The sequence below is a fragment of the Patella vulgata genome, chromosome 4 (assembly GCF_932274485.2).
Source record: "Patella vulgata chromosome 4, xgPatVulg1.2, whole genome shotgun sequence".
In the NCBI taxonomy this organism is placed as follows: Eukaryota; Metazoa; Mollusca; class Gastropoda; family Patellidae; genus Patella; species Patella vulgata.
Window position 1 is genome coordinate 22,705,595 of NC_065882.2, and position 22,164 is coordinate 22,727,758.

Here is a 22,164-nt window from a genome sequence, read left to right on the forward strand (position 1 = left end):
TGAATACACAGCAAGAAAGCCAGATCAATGATTGTTATATCATATAATAAATACACAATAAGAAAGTCAGATAAATGACATATTACATATACATGTAGCACATGCTATTTTGTTCATTTACAGTGATTGACAGTTCATTTCTTGATGTAACATAATGATAGATTTGTTAATTTTAGGGAAAACCTTGGGTTGAATCAATTTTTATAATGAAATATATATGAAACAAATAATGAATAAAATATTTTAAAAATCTTGATTTCTTGAATGGGATCAAGTTGAAGAATTTCAATAAATTGCCTTTAATTAATTTTAAATTAAGTGATGCAATTGCAGTATTTATTACTTTACCATTTTAGAAGCTCAACAAAGTAGATCATCATCAGAAAATCTAATTCAACAATTAGACAGCATTAATCGTAATCTTGGATTATGTGATCAACAGTTATCATCATTATTACACAAACCAGTACCACAGAGTAGAGTAGGCATACAAGAAGCTTTTCAAAGTTATAGAGTAAGTAGTGTTCTTTTATAGGAGGAAACAACCTAATGGTTATATTGTTTGAAAATGTATTAACCACATTTAAAACATTAGATGTATTCTGATGTCTGTCCTGTTTGATCACAATAGATTTCATGTACCAATTATTGCATCGCTCAGGTTTAAGAAAGAAAACTATATTTTGGATAATCTATTTGTTATTTCAGGACTTCGAGAAGAGATTAGATAATCAAGACCGTGAAATAGAATCTGTTCAGAAAGCTTATGTGACTGCTACACCCAAAACACAGTTAGTGGAATCTAAACTGAATCTAGTAGTAGAAAAATGTGGTGAATTAAAAGCTATATCTCATGTCTTTGTACAAAGGTATGTAACATATTGTAGAATTCTGTAAAAACTATTATAATAAAGGAGCCCTGGCTATAGTGAAAGAGTTTCATTACTTCATATTTAGTTTATAAACTATTTATCAATAAAAATAAAAATGATTTATATTGTATTATATATTGTATGTGTAACTATCTTATAGGTTAAAGACAGCCGAGACAGTTGTATCTGGTATAGATGAAGTTAAACAAATTGTCTCAGATTATGAAATCTCACTTTCTTCACATGATAATATGACTTCCAACATGAATTCTTTGAGAGACAGACAAGAAGAGCTACGTGTAAGTTTTGTCTAGCTTTAAGAATCGCATATAGAGCAATACTCCAGTATTAAATACTGAAATTGTTACATTCCCTTTTTCTAAAAAACATCTTTTTGGAAAGATGAATACACACATTACCATCTGTTGAGTGTACAGTGTAGAATATCAAGTGCCCATTTATTGAAAAATATTTCATACATAAATTATTTGAATGGCATATGGTACTGTTTTGTTTTCATTTGTTTAGGAAATCCAAAGTTCAATACAACAGCAGCAGCCCAAAATTGATCATTTAAAAAAAGATACAGGATCTTTACGGTCATTAGTAGAAAATAGTCGTCAGTCAACCATGAGACATCATGATGTAGAGGCCATAGAGAAAGAAGTTAGAGAATTGAGCACTAGATGGGACAATGTTTGCATACAAGTTGTTGAAAGGTTGGTCAAATGTTATGATGAATTTAGAGTTTATCTTCTGTATTTTTGTGTACTCCTGTCTGTCTTGCAGACAAATCATATTAAATGACTGGCTATATTTAAGCATAAGATTATCATTGTAAGGACTGATAAAGAACCACAGATCAAAATTGAAATGGACTGATTAAGTACAACCTCCCAATACATAGACTGTAGAATTCTTCTTTTATCTTTGTACAGGTTAAGAAGTGTAGATGCCTCACAAGACTTATTGTCAGTTTATCATAATGGCATACAAAGTGAACAGAAGTGGGTGGATCAAATGGGAAGTAGAATAAATTCACACCCTCCATTATCAGGAGATGTGATTGATGCCAAAGAACAATTAGATCCGACAATGGTATAGTAGATTATGGTCTTTTTAGAATTAATCTTGTATGTCATATTATTGCAGTTTATGCCTGGAGCTGAAAAGGTGTTACCTATGCTCTTCCTTCGGGGCAAATTTGATCCTTATTTAATTACTTAATGGTCTTTGACCAATTGCTTTTGAAGTTTTAGCCCATATAGGTTCCTGCATATACTCCCCCCAAAATGTCTTTAAAAAGGTTATGTTATAAATTGATAACATGAAGGAAGTTGATTTTTGTAACTATTTATAAATATTGCTTTTATTATTTTTAAAAAAATTAAACTCTCGTTCTCAATAATTGATTAGATTAAAAAAAGTGTACATTTCTTTTTTCAGGCTATTTATAACTCCCTCGGAGAACGAAGACATCAAATAGAGAATGTGAATCGTATTGGAGGCCAGTATATAAGAGAGGCTAAGGTATGCACAATTTGTCATTTCAGTCAAAAGATGTCCATGGTATATCTAGAATATGACCGTTCACATCTTTTGTTATATGTGCACATATTTTTACACTTCTATTGTTGTAATCATGTTATCTTTCTCTTCATTTCAGTCACATCAACATTCTAATTGTTTTTAGTTATATATTTTCAATAATTCTCTTTAAATTAAAAGCATGTGTTTGCCGTGTTGCATGTAAAAATTCCAACACGCTTTTCCTTTTTTTATGCGCACAGCGTCGAGTCCCAGATTGCTACTCTTAGAACTTTGAGCAGCGCATGTGCTGGCTCATTGCTGTTAGCGTTATTTTTTTGTGTTTATCATGATCATTCTATGTGTTGTCCTGGTTATGTTGGTGCAAAGTAGAAATAAAGTTAAATAGTAAATGCTCATAGTTTTTGTTTAAACTTTTTTTTTTAGTTTGGGGTAGTTTTTTTTTAGGCTTTTCCCCTTTTTCTAACCTAGATCTAATCAACTAATGAGTGTATGTAATTTTTCTATTAAAAACCCGTAAGAAGACAAGTAGTACTATGATATTAAAACTTTAGATCATAAAGATTGACAATTTATTTTTTAATAATGCTAATTTTAATAGAAACAAGCTAACACATTTTTTTTTTTTTTTTTTGGTGTCTGCGTTTTTAAAATTTAAATTTGCTTCCATAACTTTTAATAGTTTTCTTACCTCAGAAATCCTAGATAATTTATCTAATACTATTTTTTTTAGATTCTATTTTTATTTTTAAAATATTTCCCCCTCTCCTAACTCATCCGTGTTAATGTTTTGTCTTTTTTAAATCCTTTTTCATTGTTTTGTTTTTTTTTCGCCTGCTAATGAATTTAGTTTGCAGAGATTGTTTGAGTTGAAGCTTGTTGAACACAAACACGATATGTTGTACCAAATCGCATCCATATTACCCTCGTGTTTGTGAATTTATTAGCACAGCTCTGCACAGCTTGTACCTTCCCCTTTCATTGCATTGATTGTCTGCATCTGCTTGTTCCAAATGGTCCTATACCCTGAGTAAGTAGTATTTGTAATTGCGGTCAAGTATCTGCTGATTGAAATTAAATCCTCAAAAGAAAATATATTTTTATTAATCAATCAAAAGAAAGTGTTTTAATTAAATCAAAAGAAAGTATTTTTTTTTTACATTGCTATGTCCTTCTCAAATTATTATATGTATTATAAGTAAAAATGTTAAAATCCTATTTTCAAAAAAATGATGCCAGACAAACTGTTTTCATGTGCACTTCAATCAGAGGATACTGTGGATTGCTTAATTAAATAGAAAATTGAAAGTAATCAAATATCAATACAATTAAAATAAATCCCAATTAAATAAGTAACAATATGAATGAAGAAAGCCCAAAATACATAATTTTAAATGTTTGTGTTCAATGCACCACTGTTCTTTTATGTTTTGTTGCTTGCATGCTTTATTTATTGGTTCTGGATTGCTTTGCTTTCTGTAGTTATAGACTAATTGTAAGTTCTTGTTTTCTGAATAATCAAGCATATAATCATATTCTGTTCTGTAACATAAAAGGATTTTGCATGTTCATTTTGTGTAATAGTTTAATTAGATAAACTTACAGAACTAATGTCCTTGTCTCATAGATCACATCAAAATATGGGGGTTTATTTGAAGTACTATCACAATCCAAATATTTTAGAAAAAAGAAAATTTAAGGAATTGACATTTAAAAGAAAAAGAATAAAACATACCAGGATATACAATATCTAATGACAGAGATCTACATCAATCTTTCTTCTGGGAAAAAATACAAAATTCTTGACATAACATTGCTCTATGTTTCGTCTATGTTATTATTTTGTCTTGTCTTGTATTGCATGATACATATGAACATTGCATGTTTCACCATATTTAACTCTGCTGTTTAATATCCATCAGAGATAGGTTCAGTAATCAAACAAATATTAAAATATTAATTCGTGTATATTTGGTAATTTACCATAACAATATTGTCATTCTTATTGACTTCAATTCAATGAGCTGCATATATGCAATGCATTGAGACTAACATGATTTGTTACCATGCCTAATTTTTAGTTGCATGTCTGTGCTTAAGGGGAGATAAATCACTTCCAATTAATATTATGATGTTTGTACCTTTTGAATCTCTTGTTATGTAAATAAAAGAATGATAGCTGATTGTGATAGTGAAGGAAGACTAAATCCATCATAATTCAGCTTTCAGACATATGATAATTTTTTTATTCTGATCCAGTGCACAGCCACCAACCAACATATTATATTAGTAATATGTAGTAAAATTTTAATTAAGACTGCACCACGTACATCTGTGTGCATTAAGTGTTTTTAACATGATTGCTATAACTACAGATTATCATAACAGACTGTTGTATGCATGTATATAATTAATATTCATGCTATAGCATCATACAATATCTACTCCATTATACATTTGTCATAGAAACACTGAAAATCTTCAGCATATACTCACATAATCCATAATATCCCTATGTTATTCATAAAGGTTCAGATTTTCTTTTATATATGTGGCAATAACATGTTGTGACAATAACATGTTGAATGAAAAATAATCTTATCGAATTGTAGCCATTGATGATTCATCTAAATACTTAGGTGGTGTAAACTAAATTAGATTTAAGCAAATATGTAAATTTCTATCTACCTCATATATTCCCATTCACTGGAACAGACCCTCAAATTTTAAATTCTTCTGAAATTACAATGGTTTATTTAATATGAACTATTGTTTGTTGTTTGGTTCTACTGACTAGACTAGAAATCTTTTTATTTAGATTATATTACATTAAGGGGTTTTGTTTCTTTAAGAATTAAAGTTGACCCGGAAAGGGGGATCTATGGTGTCATTGTCTACAAGGAAATAAAATAGCACTGATCTAATTAAATCAACACTTTATTGTCAAATATGAAAAAAAATCAGGACTTGTAAATTTGATTTCTTTTGAGTATATACATTTGAGACCTATGAAATTATTAAAATTAGAGAGCCTAATCTGTCAGGTTTAAATTGTGCTAACATGAAATGCAAAAGACAACTCTCAACTTTTAGAACAATGATATGAAACATATGTGGTTATTCTCAAAGGGAATCATTTATCATTGCGTGTAGATATAGCTTAATTTTTTCAAAGGAATGATCACAATGTATAGTTATATCAAATAATACCACATTTTCATTTAATATTTATCTATTGTTAACTATCCAATGATTGGCGTATGGGATTAGAAAATATGACTACATGTCTTCATTTTGAACCATGGCCATATATAGATCAAAATTTTCACTGGTTAAAATAATATCTACTTGTAACATATATAATTCATATTACAATGTGATCTTTTCTTTGTTTTGCTTTGCTAGTTACTGAAATGCAAAATGCCTAGTTCTAGCTCCTGCTAGTACAAGTAATAATATACATAACAGAGCTAGACAACAAATCTTCATGGATCAAATGAAATTACCATTGAACACTATCTTTGCCAAAAAATTAACTTTAATTTTCTTTATTTTCTGTTTTGATATTATTCAAATATTATATTGATGTTTCCTTTTCTTCTAGATTTATGATAAAAGATTAGGACAATACAGGGAGGGTTTGGAAGACATTGATACAGCATTAATATCCTCCATGTCCAAAAGTAGAAAACGTCAAGATGGAGCTGAAATTGTTAAAATTGAATTAGATATGCTTAATTCAAACTATATGGATATGGTAAAATGGACAAATATGCGTCTTAAACAAATAACAGCCATTTTATCTGAAACAAATGAAAACGTACAGGTTAGTATTCAAAATTGACTGTAAATAATCAGCTTAATATATCATTAATTATTCAGACTTTCTGTATATATATGTCCTCTTAGAAATTGAAAATAGTGAAGAAATTATTGGAAATCACATTCTTTGGAAACTATTTACTATAGTGCATAATCCAGCAGTATTTATGGCTGTGTACAGAATATGCATAAAACTACTGTCTGAGCCATCATCTTTTTAAATCAGAGTTGGTGCTGACATGCCATAAAACCACATTTCATTCATTCATTTTAAATCAGAGATATAAATTTACTCAAATATTGAGCATTAAACAATTTCAAAACTTTGAGCACTAAACTTGTTATCTCTGATTTTTAAAACCATTTCACAATAATATTTTCCATTAAATGAAAAAGTTCTCTCCAATTTTCTTTTTTATACGCCCACATTTTCATGTGGACGTATATTGTCGTCGCCCCTGTCCATCCGCCCGCCCGCCCGTCCACAATTGTTTGTAGTGAACACTCTACAGGTCACAATTTTTATCCGATTTAAATGAAACTTGAAATATAGGTAATATAGGTTTATCACCCTAAGATCTCGGTTCCTTTCGATATTGGCATGTATCGGACTGTAACTTCATGGATTATGGCCCCCTGATTTTTAGCTTGTGAACACTGTAGAGGTCACAATTTTTTATCTGATTTGATTTAAACTGGAAATGTATGTTTATAACCCACAGATCTCAGTTCCTTTATATATTATATATTCGCGCATATCGGACCATAACTTCCTGAATTATGGCCCCTGATTCTACGAAAAGTTGCGCTTTTAGCTTGTGGACCCCATAGAGGTCACAATTTTTATCTGATTTAAAAAAACGGTTAAATATATCACCGTTACACGCTAAGCATGGTCGAGTTCGAATTTCGTAAAAATCGGACCGAAACTGATGGAGAAAATGGCCGCCCCTCATTCGCAGATAGTGTCAAAATAGTGAGTATCAGGGTTGTGGACCCTCGGAAGGTCACAATTTTCATCAGATTTTGATGAAACTTGAAATGCATGTTTATAGCCCAAATATCTTGGTTCCTTTGAATTTTCGAACATATCAAATCGTAACTTCCTGAATTATGGCCCCTGATTGTACGAAAAATTGCGTTTTTAGCTTGTGGTCCCTCTAGAGGTCACAATTATTATCCTATTTTAAAAAACGTGTGAATATATCACCATTACATACTAAGATCTTGGTTCCTTTTGATAATCGCAGATACCTGAACTTAACTTCCTGGATTATGGCTCCTGACTGTTCAAAAAATTGCATTTTTAGCTTGTGGATTCTCTAGAGGTCACCCTTTTTGTCTGATTTTAAAAAACGTTTAAACACATCAAAATTCCACCATAATGAAGGTAGAATTCGAATTTCGGGAAAATCGAAATGAAACTGCCGGACAAATTTGTGCGCAAATTGTGTAGAGGTGTGTAATACGAAGGTTGTGGACCCTCTAGAGGTCACAATTTTTATCCGATTTTGATGAAACTTAAAACATATCTCTATATCCCAAAGATCTCAGTCCCTTTTGATATTTTCACAGTTCTCTATCCATCTCTTGCAAAATGTGGGTGTATCGTGCCTGGCAGCCACTTGTTTTTTGTGCTAAAATTTGACCGTGTATCTGTTACCACTCGTCACTTCAGTCATTTATATAGAAGGATAACTCGTGTTTTCCTTTTGCGTTCATCACTTCCGTTTCTTGAAATCTTCATAACGCATCTATCATAGCAATGATCTCTGTGTTGAAATTATATTTGGAACGTTTAACCAGTTCTATCACATGTGATAATGACTGACACCAATATTGTCCTTTAAACCATATGTTCCACATAGAGTAATCACAAGGGAAAGCATCTACATGAGTTCAGATCATCGATAATTTGACATTGATTTCTAGTCAAAACCTGTCCAAATTATGCATATAGTTATTGTCCTTCTATAAGATGGTTTAAAAACAAGATACATCCAAAGCTTAGATATTTACTCGAGTGTATTTGATTTTATGAAAATGTGCTACAACTGATTATCGGGATATCCATGAAAGATACTGGATGAATTATATGTTACTGCAGGTTAAAATATATTTTATCCTCCCCGAAAAATTTAAAATATGGTTTGTATACATGTATGTGAATTCATATAAAAAAAAGTGTTCAGATCATCTATAATTTGACATTGATTTCTAGTCAAAACCTGTCCAAATTATGCATATAGTTATTGTCCTTCTATAAGATGGTTTGAAAACAAGATACATCCAAAGCTTTGATATTTACTCGAGTGTATTTGATTTTATGAAAATGTGCTACAACCGATTATCGGGATATCCATGAAAGATACTGGATGAATTATATGTTACTGCAGGTTAAAATATATTTTATCCTCCCCGAAAAATTTAAAATATGGTTTGTATACATGTATGTGAATTCATATAAAAAAAGCACTGTGTTGATGTTAAGGAACTGCAGTGGCTCAGTGAAAAAGGCCTTTGTTTGGTAACCTGGAGGTCCCATGTTCAATCTCGATGTTGACAGAAAATGTTCGTCAATATTTTCCGGTGTTGTTCCCCTTGTGAGTCGTGGACGAAGGGTATGACAATGAACAACATAATATAGCCTTAGGAAGGAAATAAAATCACAATGTCCTGTGTATACATTGGTGTGCACATAAAAGAACCCTTGACAATTGGAATTTGAAATAATAGTAGACTGTAGTGCCACTGTCTGGGCAAAATTTCCCTTATAGCACACTGTAAGTTTGAGCAGAACAGTATAACTTCCTTTATTATATAAACTTATTACCATAATAATACCATGTCACATGATCACAATCCCTTACTGTTATTTAACATTCTATTTATAGATAAAATTTTCCAAAACACCAAGTTTGTTAAAAAGACAAACGAAAAATGTCTGTATTGTCAGAACACCTGTCATTGGTATTGATATTGATTCATGTGGTTTTGTCATGGAAATGAGAAAAACTAGCTCTCATTAATATTTCCTAATTTTTTCTATTTTTATTTGTTTCAGTTTCAAATGGTTATTGATGATGAAATTCCCTTACTTCGTACATTCCGAGCCGAGTTGGCCAAGAGATCATCGATGTTGGTGGATGATGATATGCATGAGTTCTTCCAGCAACTCTCAGACGTAGAACATAGCCATTCAACTTATAGGTCTTTCGTTAGCAAATCTATTATACAAAGTGGTTCTACAGCAACAGCAGAGCTGACTCCCTCTCCTCAACAAATTCATGTGATAGGATCTGCACCAGATTCACCTTACACCTCACCTCAGTTGTCTTTCCCTACAGGACATTCCGAAAGTTTTTCCCAAAATAGACTGGCGCAAAAAATAGCAACCATCAGTAGTATTTCATTGACAAATCGTGGATATAATTCTATGGAAATTGATGAGGGACCAATTCATGGACGTTATCAAACTGTGTTTAATGTGAAAAAGACTGATGTAGCTTCGAGAGGATTACCTCTTCATGTGGCTGCAGTATTAAATCCACAAACTTCTCAGCGTCTAACATTAGTGGAAGCAATAAATGCTGGACTTGTTGATCCACAAGCTAAAACTTTCTTTGACCCTAAATATAGACAAAAAATGACTCTAACCCAAGCTGCTTTGAAAGGATATATTGACAATAGTTTGCATCAAAAACTAAATTCTCCTTGTGGAATAACTGACCCCAGATCAGATGAAGAATTAGTTCTTATTGATGCTATAGCTAAGGGGTTATATATTCCTGCTACCAATAAAGTGATAGACTCTACTACTGGTGATCTTGTGTCAGTAGGTGAAGCAGTAACTCGTGGTGTTGTTTCTCAGAGTTGTGCCGACACCTTATCAGGAACAGCTGTTAGTCTTACTTCAATCACCCACACTCAGGCTGTATTCGCTAATTCTGAACCTTTAAGAACCGAAATGCCACTAAGTCTAGCTCAGGTTGTGAGTAAAGGATTATTTGATCGAACAACTGGAAGAGTAATAGATCCAGTGTCAAATGCAGATATGACTGTTCTTCAAGCAGTTGAAAAAGGCTTTATAAATCCAAGTTATAGAGAAATTGATGACCCAAATACAGGAGATATTATTTCTTTGACTGATGCTGTTACCAAAGGAATAATAGATCCAGTTGCTGGTATGTTTAAACATAAAACAACAAATCAGAAATTGACTTTAGATGAAGCTCATAGGCGTGGATTATTAAAAATGCCATCCTCACTCTCTGATCTTGTTACATCGGGAGATATGTTAGAAAATGGATCTGTGTTTGACAAGAATACTGGTCTGGTACTCTCTCTTGCAGAAGCTGTAGATGCCGGTGTTTTGGATGGAGAAAGAAAGTGCTTAGTGGATCAGAATACCAAAGAAGTGTTATCAGTCACACAAGCAATAAAGCAGCAGCTTATAGACTCTGAAGGGCTTTATGTACCACCAGATTCCCATGATAATATGCCAATTTTAGAAGCAATAGACCAAGGCTACATTAAATTAGTTAGTGAAGATGTATCATTTTCTCGTCCAGGAATTAAAGATACTTTGACAGGGGAAACAGTTTCTGTTCCGGAGGCCCTAAAAAGAGGAATATTGACTGATAAAGCAACACTTTTAGACAGACGAAGTAACATTGAAATGACTGTACAAGAAGCAGCAAGGAGAAACTTAATTTCAAAGCCATTACTTGACAATTTGATGAGGCCATCATCTTTAAAAGACAGAAGTGGAAGAAATATTTCTGTCCTACAAGGATTAGAAAAAGGTATCTTGGACCCAGAACAAGGAATGATAAGAGATCCACAGACTAATAGATCAGTGTCTTTCCAGGAAGCCACATCTCTAGGTTTAATAACAAATGAAAATTCCACAGAAATATTGGGTCTGATCAGTCCACTGATAACATCAACAACCATTTTAACACACATTCAACCAAGTCCCACAGAGCTCATAACTGCTCTCACTATATCAGAAGCTACTTCCAGGGGTTTGCTAGATTCATCTACTGGCCAGTTTACAGATGCCAATACTGGTCGTGTAATGTCTATAGAAGAAGCTATCAAAATGGGTTACCTGAAACTTAGCTCTCAATGGCCAGAAACACCTTCCTTAAACAAATCGTATGATGAAATTGACAAACTTTCAAGATTATCAAAACTAGATGCATCAAAATTGCAAGTTGGTGAGCCAGTTGTTGAGTCAAGTTATATGACTAGAAAAGGAGACAATCAGTTTTCATTTACAGCCACCATGATATCTAAACCTTTGGTTACATCAAAGATGATATCTGAAACCAAAGAAATGACCGTCAAATCCGTCATAGATCCCAGAACTAGACAAGAAATCTCTGTACCTACTGCACAAGAAAGAGGACTTATAGATATAGAAAAGGGTTTCTACAGAGATCCATCTACTGGTCACACTATGGCTATTGTAACAGCTGTAGAAAAGGGCTTTATCATTGCTGAAAAGGGAGTTCCAGGATCACACCTTCAAAATGGAGAACCTATCAAAGAGACGAGATCATATTCAATTACTGGTGTGATCCATCCAAAAACTGGAAAAAGAATGCCTGTAAGTCAAGCTGTTAAAGATGGAATTTTGGATCAAGAACATGGACTTTACAATGGAGTGGACAAATTTGGCAAATCATTACAAATGCCCATCAGCGAAGCTATCAAAAAGGGAAATGTTATAGCTGAAGATATCAGTACAACAGTTTCCATGCCCGGATCTTTATTAAGAGAAACAAAGACATTTAATCTGAAGAGTGTAAAACACCCTATTACTGGTCAGCAAATAACGATTTCCGAAGCTATTGCCAAAGGAATACTAAAAGAAAATGAAGGAGTATATGTAAATTCTGCCACAGGGGAGAAATTGCTCATTCATGAAGCCATTGAAAAAGGATATATTGAAGCAGAACTTGTGTCAGTTTTATCTAACACTGAGGGAGATGTTAATAAAATAACAACAACAAAACTCACTACATTATCAGTCACCGCTGTTTTTGATCCTAGAACAAACAAGCTGGTCACTGTAGCTAAAGCCACAGAAGATGGGATCTTGGACTATGGTAGAGGCTTGTATAAGAATCCATTGACTGGAGAAACTATGCCTATCAATGATGCAATAGAGAAGAAGTTAGTATTAACTGAATCTACTGAAGTTAATGGTACAGAAAGTGACAATGAGTCAGATACCTCTTCTATTCATAGTATCCATATCACAGAGGAACAAGAAGAATGCCAGTCTACCATGGTGGAAGATATATCGACTGAAACTACCTCAATAAGCATCAACAATGTTTTTGACGCAGCAACTGGGGAACGAGTATCGTATGATGAAGCCATTGAAAAGGGGATCATTGATATTGATAACGGTGTATACATTAACACAAAAACTGGAGAAAATATTACTATAGGCAATGCACTAAATAAGGGCTTTATTAATGGTGAAGTTACCTCCCAACAGAAAGAAGAGGAAACATTCAAAAGTTCTGTTGTGGCTGGAACTTCTGCACTCTCCATTAGAAATATTACATCTGTTCTAGACCCACGAACTGGAAAAACCATATCTGTTAAAAGAGCTATCAAAGATGAATTGATCAATGTTGAAAATGGTACGTTTTGGGATACACAAACAGGAGATGAAATGGATTTTGATGAAGCTCTGAGAAAAGGATTTATAAATCCATCCAAACAATCTGACGCTGCTGAATTGGAAAAATCTGTTGATTATTCTGAAGATGAACTAGATCCACATGTTTTATTGTCTAAGAGCTTTGATTCTGATAAGCCCTGGTCAAATGTTGATATCAAATTAGAGAAATCTGTCCAGGATGTCCAAGAAGATTCCAACATGGCAACTGAAGTTTTACACTACTCAACAGATGTGGAAGAGAATTCTAATTTTAGTGAACCACTAAATCAAGACTTCATTACTCCACTTAATCTGATAGATGCTGTTCACAGTGGAATTTTCTCAGTCTATACTGGAAAATTTAAGGATTTAAATACTAGCAGACAGTTTACACTTTATGAAGGATTATCAGATGGGTTGATAGAAAAACATCTGGTCACTGTGAAAAATACCAAAACTGGAAAAAGGATTCCCCTAGAAAATGCTATCCAACAAGGACTTATTGATGGTTTTACCAGTGAAGTTGTTGATAAATCTACAGGAAAACGCATTTCACTGCCAGAGGCAATCTCAAGAGGAATAGTAGAGAACATTTTTGATACATCTTCAGGACTAGTAACTGATTTACAAACAGGACAACAAATGACTTTAAATCAGGCAATGGCAGATGGCAACATATCGACTGATCCATTTACTGTGGTAGATACAAGAACAGGTGATAAATATGCTTTGGATGAAGCATACAGAAGGGGATTAATGGACACACATGGAAATATCATTGACAAGCAGAAAGGGACGAAAATGACTGCTCAAGATGCCATTAAATTTGGACTGATGGCAGTTGTCGGAGCTCCCTATCTTGCAGGAAAAATGGTAGTTGATGCAGTTAAAGGGGCAAAGGATCAATCTGAAATTACTAGGAGAGCAAAGTCACCAAGAACCACCAGTATTGTTAACGGCAGTGCTCAAGAAGTGTTTAAACCTTCAACTACAATCATTTATGCTAAACCAGGAGATGATATCCACCCATCAAAACCACTTGATGGACAGGTGTTTTATGATAATGATGTTGATGATGATGATGACAGAAATACCCCGGTAAGTCCTTATGTAGACCAGTCTGTAGGAACTTCTACCTTTTCCTCTACACGATCTCAAACTTGGTATGAGGATGCCAATAAGGCATCAATGGTGAAGGGTTCCCAGCATGTATCTAACATGGGTACACAGGATTTAGTAGGTGTTTCATATCCTCTCAATAGTTCTCACCCCTCCTTTTCCTCTAGTGATTTTGATGTAGATTGGAACTCTAAGACTGTTATTGTAAAGTCAACGGGTGAAGTGCTAAGTGTTACTGAAGCTGTGCAAAGGGGTTACCTGAACTCAGAATCAATAGAGAATATAGCCCTTAGCTCTGGTTTAAGAAGTAGCAGAGAAATCAAAATAGATTGGGAAGAGGGGACCATATCTGACCGAAATTCGGGACAAAGATTTACAATTGAACAGTCATATGAGAGAGGTCTTATAGATAAACCCACTGCCAATGCTCTGTTAGCCATAACTGGACATTTCGAAGAAAATTCTACTTTTGGGTTAGCAGCCACTAATGTCCAGAACATTGGCCTCAAAACCACAAAGCATGTTGAAGAACACACTTCATATTCAAAATCCAGTATTTCTGAACCTACTAGTTTACAAGTGTCCACAACCATCATCAAGCCTATTGCATGTGTACCAACTCTTACTTTAAATCAGCTTATTGCAGAGAATACAGTTGTAGCAGCAGCTGGAAAGATTGTTGACCCTAGTTCTGGAAGGAGAATTACTATCAAAGATGCCATAGAACAAAACATTATTGATGTACAGAGATCAGTAGTTGTAGATCCAAATTCAAGTGAAAGAATAACTTTACAAGATGCCATAGAGAGAAGAATAGTTGATCCAAAGACAGGAAACTTTGGTAATGGTGGAAGTGATGAAAAAATAACATTACAAGAAGCATTCCTGGAAGGCTTTATTCCTGCAGTGTCCACATTATCTCAAGCTACTACTATGATGGGTCCATATGGTGGATCATTAAAAAGTGTAGAGACCAAGACAGAAAAGATTCATCCCCAAATACCATTGGATCTGGCTGTTAATCGTGGACTGATTGATGCTGAAAGTGGTACTTTTACAGATCCAGTCACTGGAGATGTTCAATCCTTAGCTGCTGCAATTCAATATGGATATATTGTATCTAATCAAGATGAAGTGAACATTACTGCTGCACATAGACAAGGACATCAAGCTTCTGGACCTAAAAATGTTGATAGACTCTCATTTGCCGAAGCACTTGATCAAGGATTCATTGACTTGAAGAATCAAAATTTCACTGATCCAAATACTGGCAATAGAATGGCTATATTAGATGCTGTACAACAGCAACTTTTAGATACTTCGACTCCTTTAGATACCAATTACAGTCCAGGGAAAAAAAGTTTGAAAACTCCTATTGATGAAGGACTTCTTGATGAAAAAACTAAGCGTGTGAGAGATCCTAGGACAGGAAGTCATGTCACCTTTAAAGAAGCCATCAATTCGGGAGTTATAGACAGTAAATACTCTCTGTATGATGTTCAGTCTGGGGAAGTGTTTGATCTCAAAGAAGGAATAGATAAAGGAAAAATTGACCCAACTACTGGAGAATATTTACACCAATCCAAACGACTATCTTTGAAAGATGCAGCAAAACTTGGTGCATTAGCTGTTATTGGGGCACCAGTTCTAGCGGGACTAGCTGTAAAGGAAGGAGTCATGTCTGCACTTAAAAAATCCAAAGATCATAATCAAGAAAAGGACATAGTATCATTCCAAGCCACTACTGTGCGTCAGCTTACTCCAAACACACTAGAAGTGATAGCTATGCAACAGTCTACACCAGCAGATGATTACAGCTTGGATTCTTTCAGCATGATGGAAGCAGTTTCAAGTGGTTATTTGAATATGAGAAGTGGACATTTTAAAATACCAAGCTCAGGGCAAGATATAAGTTTGATAGATGCTGTTCAAAAAGGATATATAAGAAATAATTCTGCTCATGTAAAGGACATCAGAACTGGAGAAACATACAGATTATTACAGGCCTACCAAAATAGCATTATTGATTCTACAGGTCATCTTCATGATGGTAAAGGAAACTACTCTATAAATTTAGACCAGGCACTAAGAGATGGTTTGATATTTGAAGTTTCTTCGAAAAAGCAGCAAACATCCACCAGTTTTACAAAAACCACAAGTCAAATAAATGTTCATTCTGTCCGAGATCCTCAGACTGCGGCTCATATGAGTTTAGAGAGTGCTATCCATAAAGGAATCATTCAACCAGCAAAAAACATATACATGGATACAGTGACAGGAACAACTTTGGGTATATCTGAAGCTATCAACAAAGGATGGGTAAAAGGAGATATCATTGAAAGTGTAACCACCAAAGAGAGGAAGTCAAAGGAAGGTTTCACAGCAGAGGTTGCTGTTACTGAGAACAAAGCATTGCATGTTCAGTCTGTAAGAGATCCCATAACTGGAAGAGGTCTTTCACTGCCAGAAGCTATCAATCTGGGCATCATCAACCAAGATGGAAGTCAATATTATGATGCTACAACCAACATAACTATGTCAATTGATTCAGCAATCGAGAAAAATCTAATGGTTGCCAGAGAGATATCTGTCGAGAGAGAAACAGATGAACGCTTTAGAAGATCCTCCGAAGATACCATAACCCATACTAGATCCATCAATATTGAATCCGTAATTGACCCAGTATCAGGACAGCAGTTATCTGTTCCAGAAGCAATTAGTAAAAATATATTGGATGTGAATAGAGGTTTTTTAAAGAATAAAAGAACAGGGGAGACTGTGGCTATACCAGATGCTTTTAAGGAGGGTTTATTGATAGGTAAAGAACTGAATATGAATTCTGAATCAGACAAAGTATCAAACAGGCAGTCTGTTTATGACCCAGATAGTGAAGAATTTCTTAACTGGAAAGAGGCTGTAAATAAAGGATTAGTAAATGTTTCTGCTGGAATGTACAAGATGTCAGATACAGAGAGTATGTCCATTGTACAAGGGGTGCGAGCAGGACTAATTCAGAGTGATGCCTTCAACAGAGACTTGGACGTTTCACAAAGGAGAAAATCCTATGATATTACATCAGTATATGACTCAATGAAAGGTAGAGATATATCCGTGGCTGAAGCTGTTGAGTCAGGACTTCTAAATTTACAAACTGGCACATTTAATGACCCGAAAAAAGCAGAAATAATTAATGTACAGGAAGCCTTTCACAAAGGACTTATAAAAGGATCTTGCTCTAAAACCAGTTACAAAGATAACTATGAGACGGAAAATATACCTATCAAAAACTTACTTGATACCAGAACATCAGAAATAATTAATGTTAATCAAGCAATTGAACGTGGCATCTTAGACAGGAATTGTACTAAATATTTAGATCCTCTGACAGGGGAAACATCAAGCGTGTTTGATGCTGCTCAAAAAGGAATCATAGCTGTAGATGAAACTGCTGAAATACCAATTTTAACATCTGTAGTCCAGAAATCAATGGATATAACGTCTGTCATCGATCCTGTAAGTGGACTAGAAATGCCTCTTTCAGAAGCAGTAGAGAAAGCAATATTTGATCCGGAAAAGGGAATTGTAATAAATCATCAAACCGGTCAGAAAATCGATGTGGAGACAGCTTTAGCTAAAGGTTTGGTAACGGCCAACACAGAGGAAGGACAAATTCCTCAAAAGTTTGCTGTTGTAAAAGGATTCATTGTTACATCAGTGAAAGACCCACTTACGATGGAAGACCTACCAGTTACAGATGCAATAAAACAAGGCTTTCTTGATACAAAAAAGGGGTTGTATTATAACCAGAAAGCCCAGAAAATATTGACCATGAAAGAAGCTGTTAACCAGGGATTGATTGATGCTAAGGATGCATCAAATGCAGGTGTTTCTGAAAGAAAAAGGCAAGATTCTATGCAGATCAATGTCACTTCTGTTATTGATACATCAACAGGAAGGGGAGTAGGATTGGAAGAAGCTATCTCTCATGGTCTAGTTGATAAAAATGTCACCATCTTCACTGATTTTAAAGCTGGAGAAAAGATGAGTATTGAACGAGCCATGAAAATGGGATTAGTGTCTGGTTCAATTCAAACCATAAGTACAACCCAAACAACTGTAACCACAAACAAATCTTCAGAAACACATGATATTACAGGAGTTATTGACACAGCCAGTGGTAAAAGGATGTCAATTGAACAAGCTCTAGCTAATGGTCTAGTTGACCCTACTGGTCACTTTATAGACCGAAAACATGGAATCAAGATGTCAATAAATGAAGCTATGAAGAAAGGTCTTGTATTTTCAGAAGTTGTACAAAAATCGTTATCTTTAAAGCCAAAGACCATTGAATCATCGATGAGATTTATTCAGGCCTTATTAAATGGATACATTGACACAAAAAAGGGGTTGTTCAACAATACAGTCACAGGGAAACATTACAGTGTTGATGAAGCAGTGAGGACAGGCATGCTACTTAATGATGATGATAGACCTTACATGTACCAGGGGCTTAACAGTAAGGGTATTACTTACAGTTTCAAGAATGCTCTTAAAGTTGGTCTCATAAATGAACACACAGGACTTTTTTGGGATGCAGTTAGTGGAAAGAATATTAATATTCAAAACGCATTGAATTGTGGATCCTTATCTCCAATTGTTGGTACTTATGGAGGAAGAACGGAAGGAGAATCTGTTATAATTTTGAAATCGGGAAGCATTTCCTCTTCAATGATTTCTGATAACGATATTATTGATCCTAGAACTGGAAAGAAATTGTCAACAAAAGAGGCGGAAGAAAAAGGATTAGTGTCTGTTGTTTCTACTGACAGTTCTCCATCAATCAGTGATGCTTTTGTTAATGGACTGATAGATAAAGACACAGGACTTTACCATGATCCAGCAACAGGAAATATAATGCCTGTTGACGAAGCCGTGGTATGTAATTTTCTTTCTATTGATACAGTGATGACAAATGGACACTCAGAACCAATTCCACAGGATTTCATGCCAAAATCAATTACAGAATCCATACAGAAGGGTCACATTGATACTGACAAAGGAATGTATACAGACCAACAAAAGGGGACAACAATGACTGTAACTGAAGCATTACACAAAGGTATTCTTGTACCATCAATGAAAGTAGATATGTCTGAAGACCAAGATTTTCAAAAATCAAAAGATCAGATAACTGTGGTAACTGAGGGTTCACCTTTTAAACCTAAAGCGGATATAGTTGTCAAACATGGAAAGATTGTATCCAAGACTGCTACAGAGGTAATAGTTACAACTGGATGTGCCACTTACACAACTAAGGTTGGATTTTCTATGAGTTCTTCTGGTGAGGTAATAAATATGACAACTGGTAAAAAGATGTCGATTCCTGAAGCTTTAGCAGCAGGTGTTATTGAAACTGAAGAGGTGTCGGGTACTGGTGAAGTTCAGGTAACAGGCCATGCTATTCCTCCTGTATTGGATCAGCTTTCAACAGGAGTAATTGAGGTTAATGTAAGTTCATTTTTACAGTCTCCTTACCTACACACTGCATGCCTTCACTGTGTTGTCTTTGATGTCATCACTTCTGTTTTATCTTTACAGTTCTTTTCCAATACATTCTTTTTATTTTTTCATTTAATAATCTTTTTTGATTTAAAGGAGGACAGTGATTACTTGATTATGTTAAATGATAATATTATTTCATATTTGGTAAGTCATGTATTTCTGTAGTTGCATAATTTTGGTACAGTTTATTATTTTTTGTTGGCACTTTTTATTCAAGTAAATAATATGTTGGGTTTTTTTTTCAAACCTTTTTTATCGTCTGTTATGCTTCGAGAATTCAACATTATTACCTTGTAAGTAATAAAAAGATTTATTTCAGAATTTACAACAGAAGAATTATGGTAATGAAAGTCTTCTTGAGAGTTCACTAAACAAAAATGTGGATGAAATGAGAGTTGTGTCGAATGATACAGTTCAGAGTACTAACACTGTTCTTAAAACTGATGAATTATATAACTCAAGTTTACTGGAGAGAAATACTCAGACATTACATAGTGATAACAATACCAAAAAAAACATTCCAAATGAAAATAGTGACATTGTTCTTCATTTGGATCATGTATCTGACAATATTTTGACCCAGAAAAATGTTCGAATTCTCTCTAATGACATCATTGACACTAGTGATATTAACCTTAATATTGATGAAATGGCAATATCAAATATACCAATTGAAACAACTAGGGTCATTTCTAATGATTGTATTCAAAATAACAACATTGTTCTTAAGTCAGATAGAATATCAAACACATGTATGACTGCTAACAGTGTCAGTATTATTCCTAATGACTTGCTAGAAAGCTCAAGTGTAGTACAAAACTCAGATACACTTGTAGACGAAAGTATACGTATTGACAATTCTAGACTCATTTCTAATGAACTAATTGAACATTGCGAGTTGATATACAATTCTGAAAAACCATCCAGATCATATTTATCTATGGATTTAGTGTCGATGGATTCAGATGCCTCTCTTGAAAGTGAAAACATTGTGCCAAGATCTGATAAATTAAATTCTAAAAATAACTACATCGTTGATTCCATCTCAGTTCGTTTAAAAGCTGAAAATATTGATGAATTATATTTCTATTCTAAAAATTTGCTATCAAGTTATTGGGATGCAGAGTTTGGGAAAATAATTCATCCTAGAACAGGTAAAAAAATCAGCTTAGAAGATGCTATATCTACTGGACTTATACCTTATAATATTCATGTGAAACAGTTTGGCTCAGAAGAAATAACTATTAGTCATGCACTAGAAACAGGACAAATGGACAAAAGAACAGGAAGTGTCATAGACATGAATTCGGGAAGTGTGCTATTGTTAAGCGATGCGTTGGAAAATGATCTTATTGTAGTTAGCAGGATTAATGATGAGGCCGTTATTGATAGTTTGTCAGATATAGTTATAAAAGAATTAGGAGCTGGTTTATTCAAGTTATTAGCCAGAAATGAAGTGAGTCTTTCCATGAAAATATTAGATCGAAGAATTGGTAAAAAACTTTCCTTACCTAGTGGAATTAAACATTCGTTACTGTCACCAGAAACCAGTAATATTAAGGACACTGTATCAGGAAAATGGATGACATGGAATGATGCTAAGCAGTTGGGATTAGTTTTTGATAGTAAACCAGTCTCACTTTATAGAGCTGTTTTTTCAAATGTTTACAATCAAACTCTTGAAAAATTCTGTGAACCTGGTAGTTTTGCAAAACATGTGACACTTGAGGAAATGCTAAGAAAAGGATTTATCAAAAGAACTGAAGAAGAGGTGTTCAGTTTTGAGGATGGATGTTGGATAACTGTTGCAGATGCTATTGATAAGGATATACTGGAACCAGTAAAGGGTAGATATTTCCACCAGAAGTTGGGTAAACGTATTGCTCTGCATGAGGCTGTTAAAGATGGATTTATAGACTCCTCAAAAAATAAAGATCTTGCCAAAAGCCTGTCTTTTATCAATGAGCCTTGTAAAAAGAATATTCCGAAGATCCTTAATAAAATATTTCCTGTGGACTTGTTTGAAGCTTTGAGGTGTAAGATCATCGACCCTGTTACTAGTGCAATTACCCAATTAAACAAGTCCAAGCTGACTTTCATGGAGGCAGTAGAACAGAGAGCAATATTAATAGAAAATTGTTATGTTGTTGATCGCAATACTGGATTGGTTTATACTTTTCAAGAATCAATTAATTTAGGCCTGGTTGATAAGGAATCAGGATGTGTTTATGATACTTTAACAGGTGATAAACTTTCTATTGTGTCCGCTAAACAACATGGATTACTGCAAAAATCTCCTCACCCGTTTCTACCTCTGATAATAGCATCCCAGATTGGACTGTTTGATTCAGAAGAGAAATGTGTTATTCATCCAGTTTCAAGAAAGTCAATGTCTCTTACAAGTGCATTAGCAGAAGGTATCATAGATCCTGCCTCTATATTAAAAACACCTGATCATGATCGAATAACTCTCCATGAAGCTGTAGCAAATGGTATACTAAATGTTGAAACCCTAAAACTTGAATTTCCAACCGGTAGGAGAGTTTCTCTTTCCCAAAG

General features: G+C 34.2%; 1 protein-coding gene across 8 annotated transcripts in view; it reads left to right on the forward strand.

The window, feature by feature from the left end:
- Positions 1-22,164, forward strand: part of LOC126819025 (microtubule-actin cross-linking factor 1, isoforms 1/2/3/4/5) — a 150,119-nt gene that overhangs the window by 69,375 nt on the left and 58,580 nt on the right. For all 8 annotated transcript variants that reach the window (XM_056100451.1, XM_056100448.1, XM_056100453.1 and 5 more), the window contains 8 exons: positions 357-514; positions 709-869; positions 1,033-1,171; positions 1,401-1,591; positions 1,811-1,970; positions 2,319-2,402; positions 6,025-6,246; positions 9,307-19,551. In XM_056100451.1, coding sequence (XP_055956426.1) covers positions 357-514; positions 709-869; positions 1,033-1,171; positions 1,401-1,591; positions 1,811-1,970; positions 2,319-2,402; positions 6,025-6,246; positions 9,307-19,551 — 11,360 coding nt within the window. The remainder of the gene's footprint in view (positions 1-356; positions 515-708; positions 870-1,032; positions 1,172-1,400; positions 1,592-1,810; positions 1,971-2,318; positions 2,403-6,024; positions 6,247-9,306; positions 19,552-22,164) is intronic.